Genomic DNA, 20,833 nt, shown 5'->3' with positions numbered 1-20,833 from the left:
AAGAGCAATTTAGAATACACTAATAACATACAAAAAAACATAGGCAGTGCTGCTTTCATGAAATAATTCCCATACTTTATAGGTAAGTGACTGACACCATAAATATTCCTCCACTGACACAATCGATTAGGAATCTCACTTGCCTTTTAAATTTTGTTATTTGTTCTGTTTGACTGCCAGTTAAGACCTCACAAATACAAAGACAACTGTTCACAGACCAGTATTTCTGGGCCTACTCCAGAAAGTTTGTTCGATATGCTGGAGGTTTCTGCCTGTTTTTAAAGCTTGTGGCCTGAAATTACTTTTCTTCCTGGCAGTAACTCTAAGACCAGCAATATTTTTAACATTAAAAATAACTCCCTCACTGAATTACTCGAAATTTCTAAAACAACTTTATACTCTAACTTTATATAAAACAATTTTATACTCTAATTTTAAAATAATTCAATTTCTTAATGAGAAACTTTCAGTTACTAAGCTAGCTCCATTTGAACTTTGTGGCATGAAACCCTGAAAGATATTTTTTTACAGAAAATTTTCTTTTGGCTTGGTTGAGGTCATAAACATCAATTCAGAACATCGTATAATTATTTTACTAAAATCTGGAGAAGAGTCACTTACAGGTAACTCCACGGTATCTTAACAACCTAAGACCCAGCTTGGAGTCCCGTATCTCCTAATAAGAAATACAATCAAAATCATCATCTCAAGAGACAAGTCCTTATCCTAATTATTCAGTCGGACACGACTGAGCAACTTTCACTTTCACACTATGGGTGTCCTTGGTAGTATCTTAACCCAGATCTACTTAACTATGTATCATTTAGGATTTGTACTGTCGGTGAATCATAGATTAAAAAAAAAATAACCAAATAAATGTTACCAGGAAACACTGTATGTTCTTATATGGTACACAAGCAGTTTGAGTAAGTTCTTGAATATTTCTAGGTTATCTTTAAAAAGCTAATATGATCACAGACATTATTAGAAATATGCTAAAAATATAATAAGCATTGTGTAACTATGAAAAGCTTCTTTAAACATCAAGTCCCCGTTGTTGTACCACAGAAACCAACACAACGTGTAAAGCAAGTATCCTCCAATTAAAAATAAATTTAAAAAATTAATACATACCTCTGAATGTATTATTATAAGTTCCAAAAGAAACCATCAAAATCCTAAACACAATTTTCAAATTGTGTCAAGTAGATAAACTCACTTAACTCTCTGCCTTTCTATTATATCACAGACAAGAATAAAAGGACATTGGTTCAGGTGCTGGAGGCCACAGCAAAAGAGAATGTTCTAAGAATTAAAAAGGGAAACTCATGAGGGTTTCAGCGTTACATCCAGAAAGGGAAAAAAGAGAAAACTATCTCAGTTCTTCACTGTCACTGTCAGCTGCATCAGCAATGCCATTCTTGACAGGCTATCAATCACCTAAAGTACTTTTCCAAAATTCAGATTTCTGAGAATCTTCTGAACATGTGTTTATCTTTAAACTCCCCCCCACCAAATCCTATTAAAATGACAAGTAAGGGATTTAAAAAAAAAAAGGATAAACCCACAAAAAGAAAAAGAAAGAAGACAAGAGATGCTGACAACATTTTAGGTAACAGCAAGTAGATGGGCAAGAAGTAATAAACATCTAGCAGGCTAGAAAAAGTTGAAACTTTAATGTCTGTGAAGGAGGTAGGTGGGGGCAGGGGGTGGTTATCCGCAAAATCCTACAAAGGCTCAGGAATTTGAGGTATCACTGAAAATATGGGTGAGAAGTGGGACTAAAGACAAAACATTTTTAAAACTGTGTAAGGAATAACTGACTTCCCAAGTGGCTCAGTGGTCGCAGTGGTAAAGACTGCCTGCAGCGCAGATGTGGGTTTGATTCCTGGGTTGGGAAGAATCCCTGGAGAAGGAAATGGAGCCCCCCTCCAGCACTGTCGCCTGGGAAATCCCATGAGCAGAGGAGCCTGGCAGGCTACAGCCTATGGCATCACAAACAAGTCGGACATGACTTAGTAACTAAAGAAGAAGAAACATTATGGGTTTAAGATCCCTATTCCTACTCTACATAACAAGGGTACTACCCCTTCCCAATTCAACAAAAGGTGGGAGGTTTACTTTTGGGAGAAATGAACCAGGAGGTTCTAGGCACAGTGCGAGCGGGGATGAAGCACATATGAGGAAGAGGAGGATTTGGGAAAGTCTACTTGTTGGATGGCATCACCTACTCAATGGACAAGAGTTTGAGCAAACTCCAGGAGACAGTGAAGGACGGGGAAGTCTGGTATGCTGCAGGTCATGGGGTCACAGAGTCAGACATGACTTAGCGACTGAACAACTCTTTGGATGATATTGCTGTTAAAGCACTGTGTTTAGCAAAAGGAGGAAAAGCAGGAATGATGCTTTATTGCCTCTATTCCACTGAGCTTATCACAAATTATGGTTCTTCAGCCATACTCATCAAACTTCTGTCTAGAAAGAGCTATGGAAATGGTAGAACATCTAATAAATCTCTTCACTATGAAAGAATAAAGAAATTCTCTATTCAAGTCATGTTTGTTAAAGCAAATTTTGGCAACCATGCAGCAGCATGCTTGGCGGTAAGAAGTTAAAACATTTTAACTTAAATATCCGTATTTCATTAATTTGAGGAATAGACCTCTTCATTTTTTTCCTTGTCACCACCTCCTCAATTATTTTTCTAAGAAAAAATAATTTAAATTTTATCTTAATTGTGTACCTATCAAAGGAAATATGTGAGAAAAACAAATGATTACACATGAAGCCATTCCAGAGAATAAATATCGGCCATTGCAGTACTTGGACAACTACGATTTTTTTTTTCTTAACTGCTGTAGCCACTTTCTATGCTGTAAATACTGAAAGACTTAACAATCTGGATCAGAAAGAAACAAGTGAACACCAGAAGCCAAACATGAAGTGTACCATCATTACAAGCTGGAGAAATATATTCCTAAGGCAATACTAAGTTACTACTCCCGCCAAAACTCTGCACTCTTTGTAGACAAGAATCCTCTCGATACGTCAACCATTAAGTGTTACTTACACACTGGATGCCTTCACCAGTGGAGGAATATGTACCATTGCTCCAAGGACCACCCCACACCATCCCTCCACATCCAGCTGTTTGCATTCACTTCTAGCCACCAAGCCTGTGGGCCCCAGATTAAGGTCCCAACCTTCTCCCTCAGCCACGTCAGGACGGTCCAGCTTGGCTTCTCTGTGCTGTCCCTCCGCCACCTTCACAGCAACCGCTCGGCAAATGGCCCCCAGCTTCCTGTCCAAAGAGCGAACCCCTGCCTCTCGGGTGTATCTGTCATCAAAGAAAAAATATTTTAATTTTGGCTAAACACCACCTGTAAAAGCAGAATTACTGTGATTAACAACTATACTAAGGAAGTGTACATTTAAAAGTTCATTACAGTTTCTTGAGTATTAACAGCCTCATCTTGAAAAATTCCTCAGTATTCTTATTTCTTAAAATATTCAGAAGTAATTCCAGCTACAACTTTCCCTTTTATATAGAGTATCTTGAACTATTACCCTATACTTAAAAATGAATTATTGGCTCTTCAATTCATACCGCCAAAGTAAATTTTGCAGCACATAAAATATCATTTACTCTTTGATATGTATAAAAGCTTTCTTATAATTTGTTGATTTAAGAAAATTCTGACAAATTTATTACATGTGAAATACTGCTGAAAGAATCAGAAAAACAGAATTTTTTCCTAACTAAAGCAAAAAATAATTTGAGACAGAATGGAGTCTTTACCTGGAACTGTGCTAATTATCCGATTCAGTGTATTTTCATTGTAGAGACCTTCTAAAGAAAGAAATATGCTAATGATGCAAGCAGTGTGATTCAGTGGAAAAGGTTCTTGATGTGGTTAAGCAGAGCTGTCTTAAAAGACTTCCATGTTAGACTCAAATTCCATAAGCCACTTCATAATCCTTTATACAGTACAATCAATTTTGGCACCCAGCTTTGGGTGAGTTTGAACACACAACATCAGCTAGAGAATGCAGTTTTATCTGAAAAACTGCATCTGATTAGGCAGCCAAACACACAGTCAAGACTCTGGGAAAGCAGATTTTTTAAGTTCTGAGAAAAGACAAATTCTTGGCCAAACACTATAAAGTAAAAAGTTTATTTCAATCAAAGGAATAGAAGGATACAGGAATAAAGTCCATATTATACACACGCATGTAAGTTCAGTAAGAAAGAAAATAGGGAGGCACCTTAAAAATAAACCAACACGTAAAAACAAAAACCCAGTGTAGCTTCCTAGACAGCTATTTGATGAGCTCAGACAAAAAGATCTGGACAAAAGATAGAAGAGAAAGGCCTGAGGATGCTTTCAGAAGGATAGCGTGAACATGCAGAAATGGTACCAGGAAGTTCAGAATGAACTGGAGCTTGCCAAAAACAATAAGGACATCATCAACAACGAGATATTTTTTTTTAGGTGTTTAGAACAATAACAGGCTAGGAACTAAGGCAGACAGTATAATATTAACCTCGACTAGAGGAAAGTAGACGTATCAACCACTGGTTCAGTTTAGCATTTTTAAACCAAAAGAGGAAGAAGAATCACCAGTATAAGTAAGAATTGGTTAAAGTTTCCGACCCACAATTAGATGCTCGTGAAGCATCAGAGGACATAAAACTAATGCACTGGAGATAATCAAGATGAAAAAAAAATCAATTTGCTGCAATGGTAGCTGAAACTAACATGGATATTAAAATATATACAATTGTAAACTTCTACATTTGGACTTTAAAAAATTTAACCCTATAAATATGGAACAAGACAGATCAAGTGAATAACAAATTCATATGAAAAAGAACTGAAGTGTCAGTAACTAAATTTACAAGAGACAAGAGGATAACCTAGAAAAGCTAAGACTCTGGAGATACAGTCATAAAATAATAATAGTCAGAATAAGACTAGTGGTCTTTTTTTTTTTTTAATTCCTTATTGCTGTTTAGTTGCTAAGTCATGTCCGACTCTTTGCGACCCCATGGCCTGCCAGGCTTTTCATTGTAGAGACCTGTTCATGGGATTTCCCAGGCAAGAATACTAGAGTGGGTTGCCATTTCCTTCCCCACAGTGGTCTTCTTATACTACGAATTGTTTAGGCTATATCAGAAATACTGAGTTCTACTCTGGGTGTTTATTTTAAAAGAAACACTGACATCAGAGGAATCATTCTGAAGAAGACTAATCAGGAAGGTGAAAAGTCTTGAAAGTGGGTCAAGATGAATGGTAAGGAGAATAGGAATATTTAGCCTGAAGAAGAAAACTAGATGACTTCTAAGACTCCTTCCTTTCCTCCTAAACATTACAGGTCTACCACTACAACACAGGAAAAAATGAAAAACCATGTCCTAATTTGGGTAACTCACTACATACCCAAAACTTGCCTGGAGTAGCAAATACCTGTGCTGTATCTATGAATAACAAAATTGCTCAGAGAAATTTCCTAATGTTTGCAGCTTTTAACAGCTGATGTTTTGACCTAACAAGTATATAGAAAAGAAACAGTTCTCCAGGCAACAACTGGCAAATACAAACGGCGATTACTCTTTGAGTTATTAGTATTTATATCCAGATAAGCTATGAATGGATATTTTTCTCTATATTCATATTTTACAGATGGGGAAGCGATCAAAGAAGGTTAAGTAAGTTACTTGTTGAAAAGTTACCCAGAAACATCAGGCGAATTATCTGGAATAATGATATTTTTGGAAGACTCTGGCCCAGAAATCACCTACTTTATTTCCCCTGGCATTATCCACATAGTAAATCACAAGTTAAGAAAAGGAACTCCCAGGTCAGATTGAGTCTTACTGTTTCATAAGTAAATTTAAACAGACTTCCAAATAGACTTCCATAAGAAGGCTGGATTAGATCAAAAAGCAGACCGACTAGCCAAGCTCTAAGTCAAAGTTCAAAACAGAGGGAGGAAAAAAAAAAAAAAACACAGAGAGAGACTTCACTTCTCTTGAAAAAACTGCGGTTACTGGGATGGGGCTGCCTGAGGAGTCCTGGCAGCCTGACACTATTTGCCAGATGATGCAACAGACCTGCAATGCTGAGCCAGGAAAACTGTGAGAGGCTATTGTAGATAGAAATTCTCAACAGGATATATTTTCCATTCAAACATGCAATCCATAAATTAGACTCAGCAGTACTCAACTCAGATAATGTATGTGCTGCTTGCTACAGGCTTCACCACTTGGTAGCTAACTTGGGAAAATACCTTCTCTGTTGTTCTGGCATTAATTCTGAAGATAAAAACACTAAGGATTTTTAAAAATCTCTCAAAGAGAGGAAAAGAAAATCTGAACAACTTATAACAGATGTCTGAAAGGATCATCTCACTTCTTAGGAGACTTCAACTTTCAAGGTTCTGGGATATAAAAAGGTGTCTCTGTATTTTCCATGTATTTGGTTGCTAATTTATCAAATTAATCCCTGACATTGCTACTGTAGAAAAGCTGAGATTCTGGCTCCACTAAAGTCCTTAGTTAGCTATGAAGATACTTTAAAAGCTTTCCCTGTGAATTTCTGCCTAATACAGAGCCCTGTGTAAATCGACAGTTACGGAAATGCTTGCTGGGAATCTGCTGGAGAGGGAAATGGATGCTGTGGGTCGCCAGTGAAATAGGAATCTCCTTTTCAGATCTGAACGTTACTGAAGCCCCAGGATGGCTGACTAACCTGGTGATGATGTCAAGAGTAGTAACCTGAGGGATCTGAATCTGCTGAGGAGTCAGCCCATGCTGTTCCAGCTGCTTAGGGATCAAGTGCCTGTGGGCAATCTCTATCTTCTCCTCTTGTGTATACCCTGGAAAAGAAGTCATCGTGCTTTATGATTATTCACATGGCTTCCACAGTGCCAGGCTTCATTAATAAATCCAACACAGGTGCAATGCGTCTTGGATTTAGAATGGATTTAAGTATGACTTTGACTAAGATTAGAATAAATTAATCTAATTGCCAATCAATAACTGCTAAAATTTCCAACTTTTTCACAAACAAAACACGCACTTACTAAATAAGCACAGTGTTTGAAAGTTTTTTGATTAACATGGTATCTCTCTTAGAGAGAAAAAAAATCTCACTTTCATTAAGATAAAGATTTAATTTAAACCTCCTCCTTAATTTAAATGCAAGTTTTACTTTATTATTTGAAAGGAAAATAAAGCCATCCTTTTTCTTTAGCATAATTTGCTGCGTAATTGAAAAAAAACTTACAACAGTAACAACAGAGGCTTCTATTAAGACTTCAAGGGAAGAGCTGCAATGGGGTTATTTCCAGAAATCCAATTGTAAGTTTTAGCAACAAACAAAACAGAAACTAAGATGTCCCTATAAGAGTTTTTTCCTTACATGTTGGAATTACATTGATAATTTATATATTTAAAATACTTTATGGTCTTATCTACTTAAAAGTCTCAATATGTATAAATTTACTTTAAGTCCTGTAAGATGAGTGTCCCCTATAATGATTGCCCCCTTTCCATTTACCAAGCAAAAATTAAAAAGATGAATGGACAAGGAATCTATCTTTTGAGTATAAAAAGGAGATTAAAAGACACCAGAAGAGCTAAAAGATAAAATAACCAAACCTGCAGAAGAAGGTGGCATCAATGTCCACCTCTGCAGCAGCTGTCCTGATTATTTCACTTCACGTTAATATATCTTATGGATTTTTGCCTTAATTTGGAGTTTCCATGCAACTGGGTCTCATTACTTATTTATTTTAGTCTTATAAATAAGCACAAAGCAATTTTAAAATACTCGACCATATTTTAAAACTACAGGATCCTGCAGGGTTCAAGATAACTAAAAAATCGAATTATCACTTACTTGAGGGTAAAAATATATTTCAGTTTAATATGAAATATATATTCAGATTATATTTATTTTTATCTATTTTTATTTTAAAAGATACCCTCTGACATTTGATCTTTTCTAGGGAGAAGTAATTCTGAACAATTTAAATAAGGTGAAAACACTGGGATTTATTTAGTGTTAGTAACTAAAAGGGGCTTCCCAGGTGGCAATAGTGGAAAAGAATCCACCTGCCAAAGCAGGAAACACAAGAGACACGGGTTCTATCCCTGGGTCAGGAAGATCCCCTGGAGTAGGAAATGGCACCCCACTCCAGTATTCTTGCCTGGAAAATTCCATGGGCAAAGGAGCCTGGTGGGCTATAGTCCACGGAGCCACAAAAAGTGACATGACTGAGTGACTGAACACACACACAACTAAAGGACTTTTTTAAAAACACAGCCCTGTGAAGGAGAAGACATGGCTAAAAAAAACAAAGTATATAAGTACTTGACAGAGTCAACTAAAAAGAAGAATTTGAAAGAACTCTATAATTTTATACAAAAATGAGGCCAGATGTAATAAACAGAAAGTTTTACGATCTACTTCCTAATGAGAATAAATGATTAGATTTTCTAAGAGATAGTAAAAACTTCCAAATCTGATAGACAGGAAGCTGCATTGGCAATGAGAAGATCTATTTCTGGTTTTTAGACACATACTTTGAAAAAAAAGGTAAGCTATTTATCTATAATTTTAGAAATTGCTTCAAAGAATATCTTATTTTCCATAAAAATAATCAGTTTTTAATGCTAAGTTGAATCTGAGAGTGTTACAGAACATACAATGTATATTATATAAAGCATAAACACACTCTTATCTGTCATGCTTATTTTATAGATGTTGAATCTATATAAAAGCTTGTTTATATGCCAGGTTAACTTCTGATCAACACTGGCAAATCAACTTTTTACTCAAAATTCTATAGCTCGACCAGTTTTAAAGAATTCTGCTCAGAAAAGCAACAAATAGCCTTTTATTTAACAAAGTAATGACTTCTGTTTACAAATCAAGTACCTGGCACCTGAATGATCTCCATTCTGTCCAACAAGGCAGGTGGAATAGTAGCAGTGGTGTTGGCAGTAGCAATAAAAAGAACTTGGGAAAGGTCAAAGGCCACATTTAGATAATGATCTGTGAAGTTATGGTTTTGTTCAGGATCCAGCACCTGTGGGAGAACAATAAACACTGAAACAGATGCAGTAGTTCCAACAGAAAACCATATAAATTAAAACATACATGATGATATTTCTGCTCAGCACAGTTAGTTTGGGAAATATGGGGATAACATTAAAAATGGGAAACATGCTCAATGTTAAAATTCTTTTAAACACATAAAAGCACAAAGAAGCAAAAATTAACCATTCAAACTTTGTTCTTAAATCTATTAATGACTCACTATCTGGCCACAAATAAGTTACCAATCCCGCAAAACCAGTTTACCTCTGGGTAACACACCCTCTCTTAACTGCTATGAGAATGTAAAGTAAATGTGTATGGTATTTTGAAATTCTAAGGTAATAGGTAAAATAATAATTAGTATATTCCTCCTCAAACATTATCAGAAAGTCTTTAACAGTTTTTTTTTTTTGGCTCATCATGGTTAAGTAGGATCTAGTTCCCTGATCAGGAATTGAACCCATGCCCTCTGCAGTTGGAAACACAGACTCCTAAAGACTGAACCACCAGGGAATTTTCCTGATGGTTTTTTTTTTTTTCCCTGATGGTTTTTTAAAAAGCAAAATCTTTGTTTATAATGAGCAAAATATTACTATCCCTTGAAGATATTTTAATTGAATAAATTAGATATTTACTAATTAGATTCTTAAAATGTTGAACAACTGTATATTAAGGAGACTATATCTTCTCAGATCACTGCTCAAATGCTCCAAGTTGTAGGCACTCACAGGGGAGAGGCCTACACTGGACTTTAAAGAAGGCAACATATGGCTTCCATGTTCTAACCTTCAACATCTTAATGCTTTCACTTAGACTGGATTAGTACAGATATAAATAGGGTTAACAGGCACAGTCAAAAAGGAAGTAAAATGAGTTAAATACTTAATCAATCACAATCTTACTATATATTTCCTTGCTTCTGATTCCCTTTCTAAAGTTTTACTTATTTTTAAACATATCCACAAGTTAGTCTTAATTCAAAGCCCTTTTCTTGAAGACTCTTGAATTTTGTTAAATATTCATTGTTATTGGTAACTCAATGTGTATCTAGAATATAATTCCCAGAAAGTTCTACTATTTATATTTTCACAAGACTTAAAATAATGTTTAATGTTATAAAAATGTTACTTACAAGTCAAAGACAATTCTAATTATGTTCAGTCTAAACTGGCTAAGTGTAATATTACTGTCTACCAATGATCTGAAAATTGCTCATCTATATATGGCAATCTCAGTTAAACTGATTGTCTAGTTAAGCAAAAAATCTCTCATTTAATGGTTGTAATTAAATTTAATACATACATGTTGGATATGTTGCCATCCAAGAGAAATAATTTTTTTCCCTTAAAATTTTAAGACACTGAGTTTGTTAAAAAGTAGGAAAATTAATAAAGCAATGGTTTCTGGATTATGAATGAAGTCTTTTTAAAGTGTATTACTGGACACCTAGGTCAGGAGGAGAGAAAATCAGTGATACTCAATTTGTGTACCTCCACCTTTTATTTAGGAAAATTTTTTAAAAAATGTAGAGTTTGAACAACATCAAAAATAATAATGATCATTAGAATGCCAGATAAAGCGTTTCTGGGAACCATTACTCAGATGAAACCTTAAGGTAAACTGTTAAATCCAGGGAGTGACACATTTTACAGAGAGAACTTTCCAGCTATCAAACTTCTGCTTCTTCCCCAAGCCTTAGAGTGAGGGCTTCCATGGCCCAACTCACTCACATAAAGGAGCAGATTTCAGGAATGACCAGAGCTGTTTTCTCTCTTCTCATTAAAAGTTATCTCTGTAATTCCTACCTATGCAGAATGACTGGGAATGGAAACAGCTGTGATATGACATTTTATTCTCAGGGATGTGAAGTCATATCCCTGACATAGTGGGATTAAACTATGGGAAGGGGTGTATGCCGAGAACTGTTCTTCAGTAACTGTTTCTGGCAAGAGAAGAACTACAGATAAATTTGTAGGTAACCCAGGAATATACTCCACATATTATACAGGATGAGGCAACTATCATCTCTAAGTATGATATTAATAGTGTGGTGATACTTTTTAAAAGTCTGTTCTCTTTTAGGGGTAGATGCTAAAATATTTATGAAAAGATATGATGTCTGGAATTTGATTCAACATAAGTAAGAATGGGATGAAGGAGCATGGGTAGGAACAGACAAAACAAGACTGGCCATGAGGGACTTCCCTAGCAATCCAGTGGTTAAGAATCCACCCATCCAATGTAGGGGTCACAGGTTCAATCCCAGGTCGGGGAAGTAAGATCCCACATGCTGTGGGGCAACTAAGCAATGCAACTACTGAGCCTGCACACTCTAGAGCCCAAGTGAGCCTGCATGTCACAACCAGAGAACCTTCGTGCCACAACAAAGACCCAGCACAGTCAAAAAAACCAACACTGGGCATGAGACGGCAATGGTTAAAAGCAAGTGCAAATTTCATGGTTAATTATATTATTTTCTCAACTTCTGTTACGGTTGTATTTTTTCACAACAAAAGTAAAAAATAAAGTACAATAAAACAACTAAAATCAACTCTGGAAGCCACACACAAATACCATAGAAATTAAATCAGTGATAATGACAAAGTTGAGGAAAATGTCCAGAACATAGAAAACGAAGGCAGTAAGGCTATGTAGAGGAAAGATATGGAAAAAAATAACAATATTCAATTCATACCTAATTGATGTAACTAAAGAAGAGGTCTTAGCAAATGTAACATCAGATATAATTAAAGAAATAACCAAGAAAATATTCCAGAAGACTCAACACTACAGACTGAAAAGCCTCAGACTCCTCTTGTGCAATAATAATAAATGACAGAAGGTGATTAGGGTAACACCTACAGAATTTTCAAGCATAATTATGACTTTTGTGTAATAAAATACAATAGAATACATGTAGCAACACATAGGATACAATGGGTAACAAAGTGAATACCTGTGAGCCCACTATCCAATTGTGACTACATCTGTATTTTGTGTCTAGATCAGGGGTCACCAAAGTGGAATATTTAGAAAAATCCCCTGAAGTGCAAGTAGAAAATACGAGTACATATATTCATCTTTATGTATCTATAAATACCAGAAAGAAATTAGTTTTTAAAATATTTACTACAAGAAGTAATGTCCTCACTTGGAATACGCATCACACACAAATGAGATATTCTAAGAGAAGAGTAGAAATCACATAACATAATGGGCTGATGTGGGGCCCTCACTCATCTGCTTTAATTGTGATGATAGTACAACTGCAGTCCATGTTTGCCTGCTTCAGCATTTTTACAGGATACAAATGGATGAACGCAGTGTTTAAAAAGATTTCTGCAACATATCATTAAAGATAATAGAGGCAAAAATGTGAACAGTAAGAAAATAATAGGAGTTAACACTTATTTCTGGAATCAGCTTTGACAGCCACAGTACAAAATAAAATAAAAACAATTACCTAATTAAAATGCATCGTTTCAACCAAACATAACTGCTTAACCTTTAAAAACGTATTCTGTATGGGCTGCACGTATGAATACCTAACATTAGTACAATGGCACATATATGTTATGTTTCCGTTGCATAATTATCTTTAGTTATAGACTGACTTGTATCCCCTCAATGTATAATTGGAAAAAGGATCTTTAAGGAGGCAATTGAGGTTAGAAAAGGCCATTAAGGGTGGGTCTCTTACCCAATATGACTGGTGTCTTTGTAAGAGAGAGAGAGACGAGGGATGCGTGAGCACAGAGAAAAGGTCATCTGAGAACACAGTGAGAAGGCGGCCCACGTCAGAGACCTCGGGGAAAATCAGACCTGCCGACACCTTGATTTTAGACTTCAAGCTTTCAGAACTGTGAGAAAATACATGTTTGCTTTTTTTTTTTTTTTTAAAGAAATCCAGTGTGTGGTATTTTGTTATGGCAGCTTTAGCACATTTTGTTGTTGTTCAGTAGTGAAATGGTGCCTGACTCTTTGCAACTGCATGGACTGCAGCATGCCAGCGTTCCCTGTCCTTCACTATCTCTGAGTTTGCTCAAACTCTTGTTCATTGAGTTGGTGATGCCACCCAACCATCTCACCCCCTGTCATCCCCTTCTCTTTCAGCCTTCCTTCTTTCCCACCATCAGGGTCTTCTCCAATGAGTTGGCTCTTCATCAAAGTATTGGCACTTCAGTTTCAGCACCAGTCCTTCCAATGGATATTCAGGGTTGATTTTCTTTAGGATTGACTGGTTTAATCTCCTTGCAGTGCAAGGGACTCTCGAGTCTTATCCAGAAACACAATCTGAAAGTATCAATTCTTTGGCACTTGGCCTTCTTTATGTTCCAGCTCTCATTATCTGTACCTGACTACCGGAAAAACCATAGCTCTGACTACATGGACTTTTGTTAGTAAAGTGATATCTCTGCTTTTTAATAAGCTGTCTAGGTATGTCATACCTTTTCTTCCAAAAAGCAAGCACCTTTTAATTTAATGGCTACAGTCAACATCTGCAGTGATTTTGGAGCCCCAGAAAATAAAATCTGTCACTGTTTCCACTTTTTCCCCTTCTGTTTGCCATGAAGTGATAGGACTTGATGCCATAATCTTAGTTTTTGAATGCTGAGTTTTAAGCCACGTTTTTCTCTCTCCTCTTTCACCCTCATCAAGAGGCTCTTTAGTTCCTCTTCACTTTCTGCCATTAGAGGGGTATCATCTGCATATCTGAGATTCTTGATATTTCTCCTGACAATCTTGATTCCAGCTTAAGATTCATCCAGCCCAGCACTTCTCATGATGTACCCTGCATGTAAGTTATATAGGCAGGGTTGTATACAGCAGTTATATATACAGGTTATATAGGCAGTAAGTTATACACAGCCTTTTTGCATTACTTTCCCAATTTTGAATCAGTCAGTTGTTCCACATCCAGTTCTGTTGCTTTTTGACTTGCAAACAGGTTTTTCAGGAAACGGTTAAGGTGGTCCGATACTTCCATCTCTTTAAGAATTTTCCATAGTTTGTTGTGATCCACATGGTCAAAGGATTTCGCGTAGACAATGAAGCAGATGGATTATATTCTCTGCAGCCAAAGATGGAGAAGCTCTATACAGTCAGCAAAAACAAGACGGGGAGCTGACTGTGGCTCAGAACATGAGCTCCTCAATGTAAAATTCAGGCTTAAGTTGGAGAAAGTAGGGAAAACCACTCGGTCATTCAGTTATGACCTAAATCAAATCCGTTATGGTTATACAGTGGAGGTGATAAATAGATTCAAGGGATTAGGTCTGGTAGACAGAATGAATGAAGAAGTATGGACAGCAGTTTGTAACCTTGTACAGGAGGCAGTGACCAAAACATCCCAAAGAAAAAGAAATCCAAAAAGGCAAAGTGATTGTCTGAGGAGGTTTTACAAATAGCTGAGGAAAATAGAGAAGTGAAAGGCAAGGGAGAAAGGAAAAGATAAACTGAACTGAATGCAGAGTTCCAGAGAATAGCAAAGAGAGATAAGAAGCCCCTCTTAAATGAACAATGCAAAGAAATAGCAGAAGACAACAGAATGGGAAAGACTAGAGACCTCTTCAAGAAAACTGTAGATATTAAGGGAATGTTTCATGCGAGGGTGGACACAATAAAAGACAGAAACGGTAAGGACCTAATAGAAGCAAATGAGATTGAGAAAAGGTAGCAAGAATACACCAAAGAACTATACAAAAAAGGTCTTAATGGCCCAGATAACCACAGTGGTGTGGTCACTCATTTAGAGCCAGACATCCTGGAGTGTAGTCCACTGGGCATTAAGAAGCATTACTATGAACAGTTAGTGGAGGTGACAGAATTCCAGCTGAGCTATTTCAAATCCTAAAAGTTGATGTAGTTAAAGTGCTGCACTAAATAAATAAATAATATAATAAATAAATAATAAAGTGCCAGCAAATTTGGAAAATTCAGCAGTGGCCAGAGGTCTGGAAAGATCAGTTTTTATTCTAATCCCAAAGAAGGGCAATGCCAAAGAACGTTCAAACTACCATACAATGGCGCTCATTTGGCATGCTAGCAAGGTTATGCTCAAAATCCTTCAAGCTGGGCTTCAGTAGTATATGAACCAAGAACTTCCAGATGTATAAGCTGGGTTTAGAGAAGACAAAGGAACCAGAGATCACATTGCCAACACTTGGATCATGGAGAAGGCAAAGGGATTCCAGAAAAACATCTACTTCTGCTTTACAGTTTACAAAGTGTTTTTACATGTATTCTTCTTGCTTCAATATGCTGCGAGGCATGAGAAATTCTTATCCAGGACTTGGGCAGGTGGGGAGGAGGATGTCCGGGACCAAGACCCTTGGTTCTTCCACATCTGCATCTTGCTTCACTCTACAGCACCACAGTCAATAAGGAACTGATGCTATTAGTCACTAAACCTCAGAGATAAGCATGCAACCCAGGGTGGCACGTGCTTAAAGGTATCATTTGAGGTTTTTGTACTTTCACTTTAGAATATTAATAAATCAACTGCCAAAAGAGTGGCAGAAATTTTCTATGTCAGAAAATACCAAGATGTCAGCTACTTGTCACCAAACATCAATTCAACAAACATTACTGAATCACCACAAAGCACTAGGTGAACACTTAAAATATACAGTCAAACAAACATACGGAGGCTTATTCCTCTCCTCCTACTACTTGTGAAGCTGTCTTTGGTGGACTTGTTTCACAACTCCCACAGTCTGTTGGGAAATCTAACTATCAGGGAATCCTCCTTAAGTTCTTTTCAACAAGGTAACAGTATGTGTCTAATGAGAGAATCTGTAATATTATCTGAAAAATGCCCCAATTAAAGTCTTCAAGTCAAAGTCAGCATCTAAGAAACAACTAAAATCTTAAATAATGTTCATTATTCTATCATTCATAGTACTGATTAGTAAACTAGTTACTGAGACAAAGGAGAATGTCTTTGAATAAAAACAAGCAAAACCAAACCAAATAGAACTCTTATCTACAAACCCTGGGGCTTTTAAAGTGAGGTAACTATGCTTTTTATTGTCCAAAGAGGCCCCACTTCTAAGACTAAAAGAGAATGCAATTAAGAATTAGGCATAACCAGGAGTGCCCCATGCAAAACAGAATGTATGGTCTCCCTGCTTGTAAGACACGTCCCAGTCTATCCTGTCCTCAGGAGATTACAACAACAGAAAAGAATCAGGAAGCCAGAGGGAATGCAAAGCAAGGAAATAAACAAGAAAAGAAAAAACAAAACTTTCACAAAGCAAGTTTCCCCTCAGTTTTAAACACCAATTTGAGTATTAATATTATTTTACATAAACCAGGGTAAAGAGTGGGGCAGAAGTGGTCAAATACGGAGGATGGTTAAAGTAAACTTGTGAAGCAGTCAGATGCCAGATCCCTTCCCCTGTCCCAGTGAAGTACTGGGACTTCCTTAAGGACGTAAATCAGCAGGTCCCTGTGCTCGGCAGAGCCGAGTACAGTACATACCCTACTGAGAACAACAACTCAGGTGAGTGCATACATCTGGGGTGCTGAATGCTTCCCCTGCCTGGCTCCCAGAGGTTGGCAGCTGGGCCTTCATCCTCAAGCCAAGAGACGTGAAGAGTCTTCCCTAAGAAATCTGACCAGCCTCAGAAAAAGACCTCAAGTTATTGACACATGAGGTTCCCCAATGAAATATATTAGTCAGATGACCTACCCTGAAAATTGTCATCAATAAACCCTCTCTCACATGCTTCTAGCTTCCAATCAGCTTTTTAAAATCCTATTAAATATGAGTGGGGTTTCCCTGGTGGCTCAGTGGTAAAGAATCTACCTGCCAGGCAGCAGATACAGGTTCAATCCCTGGGTTGGGATGATCCCCTGGAGAAGGAAATGGTAACCAATTCCAGTATTCTTGCCTGGAAAATCCCGTGGACAGAGGAGCCTGGTGAGCTAAAGTCCACGGGGTTGCCAAGAGTTGGACAGGACTTAGCAACCAACCAATCAACCAATTATATATGAACAGACAAAACTGTCAGACATCTAATGAAAGACTCTAATGTAAAAGACAGAGACCAGAAAATATATATATAATTAATAGACAAATGCAGCTTTAGAGCAAAGAAAGAAAAAAAATTTTTTAATCTATTAGTATTTTTTTCACAGAGATAAAAGGACATTTTACATCTATATAACAAGAGCAAGATACTATAAAAAGAGCATGCAGAGAAGTTAAAAAAAGGGGGGGTTCTCTGATATGACAAACTCAGAGAAGGATTAAAAGATAAAGCTGAGGAAGTCTTCAGAGGAAGTAGAGCAAAACATAAAAAAGGTGAGTAATAGGAGAGAGAAGAAAATTAAAGATCTAACATCAAATTTATAGGAGTTCTCCAAAAATGAAGGAGAAGAATCAACAAAAAGATTCAAGAAAATTTTATAGAAACACAAGGAGAGATTTTCTAATACAAAGAGTTTTCAAAGCATCAGCAAAAATGGAAACAAAGAGACTCAAGCCATGGCAGTTAATCTTCAGAACACTGGGATATAGCGGAGATCTGAAAAGTTTTCAGAGTAAAACAAGTCACAAAAGACAGAACCACAACAGGTTTGTTTCAACAACAGCAACAGTGAAAACTGGAAAACAAAGGAGAAATGTCTTTAAAATTTTGCAGGAAAATTATTTCCACCTGGAATTCTGTACCCAGTCAAACTACCGATCAAGTATGAGGGAACCATAAAGACATTTTCTGACATTCACAGTTGAAAAATGTTTAACTTCAGGCTTTCTCAGGAAGCTACTGAGGGACTAACACTGCGACAGTGAGAGAATAAATCAAAAAAGAGGAAGACATGGACTACAGAAATCAGGAAACCCAACGTGGGAGAGGTAAAGAGTGACCCTCAGACCACAGCTCTGTGCCCAGGATGGGAACAACCAGTTTAGACTGGAGGCTTACGGAAGACAAAATCGATAAACCACAAAGTGTTTGAAAGTCTCCCAATAAGAATTAGATAGTTGGTGAAAGTAAACAAAAGAAACAAGACAATCATTAACTTCAAAAAGATTTTTAAAAACACAGGAAAACACAAAGGAGAGAAAAAGAAGAGCGATCATGGTTCACATGGTTCAACTGTGAAAAGCACTTATATAACTGTAATAGTGTAAACACTCAACAATGACTCAACAAAATCAGGATACAATTTACACCGGGAGACTAGAAGTATAAAAATGATATAGTAGGGGCAAAAGGCAGCAAGCAAGCAAACTCATCTCCTATAGAAAGGAATCCACAGATAATGCCCAAACCTCTAAAATCAAGAAAGCAATACAGCCACACTATCTCAAGAACAAACTAAAAGTCAGAGGGTCAAAGTGCAGAAAAGGAAATAAGGAACCCCAGGGATGAGATTTGCTTGCTGTTTTTTGTAACAATCTTATAGAATTACTATTCTCTAAACAATAAGAATGCAGAAAATTTTATTAAACTATACTTATAACAAAAAAGGAAAAAAGCAACAAGAGGAATTACTAGAAAAAGAACAAAGAAAATTCCTAAGACATTTTAAATTATCACATGGCTTCAGATTTTAGTTTGTATCAAAGTATTTTTCCCACGTCAATGTATTGCATGCGTGCGTGCTAAGCCATGTCTGACTCTGCAGCCCTATGGGCTGTAGCCCGCCAGGCTCCTCTGTTCATGGGATTGTCCAGATAAGAGTACTGGTGTGGATTGCCATGCCCTCCTCCAGGGGTTCCTCCCGATCCAGGGATCAAACCCGAGCTTCTGATGTCTCCTGCATGGGCAGGTGGTTTCTTTACCACCATCAGCACCTGGGAAGTCCACATGAATGTGTGTGTTCCCTAAATGTGATTATCTACTCTCACTCATAGTCTTCCAGTGGGAATAAAGATGGAGATCTTCTAAATCTTACCTCAAGCAGAGCTGCCGCAGGATCACCCTGCAGACTTTTCCCTAGTTTGTCCACTTCATCTAACAGGAACACTGGATTGTTTACCCCGACAGTCTTCAAGCCATTGATTATCCGGCCAGGCATGCTGCCAACATAGGTGCGCCTGCAGAAGGCAAGCCATAGATTAGCAACAGAGAGATGGCAGGAGGCAGGCACAGTATTGCTTAGAAATCAAAATTTTGGGTCAGGAAAAAGTCATTTAGTTATCACAGGAATAGAGTAAAGAGATACTATAAATTTTAAAAGCCCTGTGACACATCAAAGAGTTACTAGATTCAATTCTTATTTTCTATTTAATTCTGGCTGTAAATTACCCATGATATTGGAAGGACTGCATCTAATTTTTACCACTTAGTGAAACTGAAAAAAATTACACTTGAGTCACATAGTTATGATTCTTACACTTCTAAGATTCCAAAACATCCAGAGAGCCCTATGAATTTAATTCCCATATTTTTCATAGCTTTTCCGGGCACCCTTCTGGCACTTCCCAAACCCCAACATAACTGCCTTTTTACAGTCTGAAAAGGCTGACTCAAGGCTGGCTAAAACATTATCACCATATTCATGAAGGAAATTAGAATTGGTTCAAAGGGCCACTCAAAATACTTGCAGGCTCCACCCAAAAAAAGAGAAAAATTCCAACTTTTTTATTTTCATAGACAATAATTTTTTACACATAGTAGTAAGAGGATCTGGGACCAACAGTATTTATAGAAAAATTTCATTAATTCTGGCCTTTTGAATAAAACTGTGTTCACCCTCTATACACCAACTGGCATAACCAAGCTCAGCCAGACATTTAGTTGTGCATTCAAATGTTAGAGGCTGCTTTAACATATCTGAACAAAAATCATCTACATAACTGACAGATGCAGAGCATGACACGAAATAAAAATATATTTGTCAAACTAAAGACAGTGCCTTTATTACAAAGCCAGCAAAACTTTATTTTAAGCAGCAATTTCCCGATTTTAATTATAACCCTACGGCCTAAGCCATGAGAAATCAAATGCTGTTTGTGAAGAGGCGTGAACGGGTGAGTGCCTGCAAGAAACAAACCAAGGACAAGCGGAACAGCGGCCGCATCTCATGATCTGCACAAAGCCGGCTCACGGAGCAATCCTGCCGCCTGACTGGCATAAAGTAGGACACAGTAAATAGTGACCTTTGAAAAGACAAGAAAGCCTCAAGAATATCACAGGAATGCTTTTCATCTGGGGGAGTGATTGAGGCCCTGGAACAAGATATAATAAACACTGTCCGGTTATAATGAGGAGTTAGCACATTCAAGACTTCAGAACAGGATACAGGAATGACAAGACTCATAAGTAATAAGTTCTCTGAAATTCTCTCTCTGGAGAACTGACAGATTTGTCAGCCTTCTGTGAATAAGCAGGGAAGGGAAATTAAAAAAAAAAAAAAACACAACACCTCAAAGCTCTAAGGGTCATTTCTTGCTGCATTAATTTCTTTTCCTTTCCTTACTGTTTTTGACAGGCAGATTTCAAAGCCAAGTCATGACAATTCTAGACCTACAGTCATGGAGAGAAAATAGTATTTTAGACAGCTGCCCTTTCTAAAGAAGCAGCAGAAATCTAAGTACCAGTCATAGTATAAAACAACTCCTCCTAGGCTTTCCACTGCTTCCCAGAACCTAGAAGATAAGGTCCGAACTCTTCAGTCTGGAATTCAAGGTTCTTCACAATTCAGTCCCCACCACCGGCTCTCCAAATACAATTGAGGTTCTTAATACCCCTCACACGGTTTTTTTTTTT

The 20,833-nt window shown here is 37.2% G+C and overlaps 1 protein-coding gene across 1 annotated transcript in view; it reads right to left on the bottom strand.

The window, feature by feature from the left end:
• The window catches only part of LONP2 (lon peptidase 2, peroxisomal), an 81,519-nt gene that overhangs the window by 30,919 nt on the left and 29,767 nt on the right, over nucleotides 1-20,833 (bottom strand). Inside the window, exons 8-11 of the mRNA XM_043898393.1 lie at nucleotides 19,017-19,158; nucleotides 8,946-9,096; nucleotides 6,753-6,879; nucleotides 3,204-3,337 (exon numbers count right to left, since the gene is read on the bottom strand). Of these exons, the coding sequence (XP_043754328.1) occupies nucleotides 3,204-3,337; nucleotides 6,753-6,879; nucleotides 8,946-9,096; nucleotides 19,017-19,158 (554 nt within the window). The remainder of the gene's footprint in view (nucleotides 1-3,203; nucleotides 3,338-6,752; nucleotides 6,880-8,945; nucleotides 9,097-19,016; nucleotides 19,159-20,833) is intronic.

The sequence above is a fragment of the Cervus elaphus genome, chromosome 4 (assembly GCF_910594005.1).
Source record: "Cervus elaphus chromosome 4, mCerEla1.1, whole genome shotgun sequence".
Taxonomy (NCBI): domain Eukaryota; kingdom Metazoa; phylum Chordata; class Mammalia; order Artiodactyla; family Cervidae; genus Cervus; species Cervus elaphus.
The sequence above is the reverse complement of the archived record's forward strand: the minus strand, read 5'-3'. Positions and strand labels throughout refer to the sequence as shown.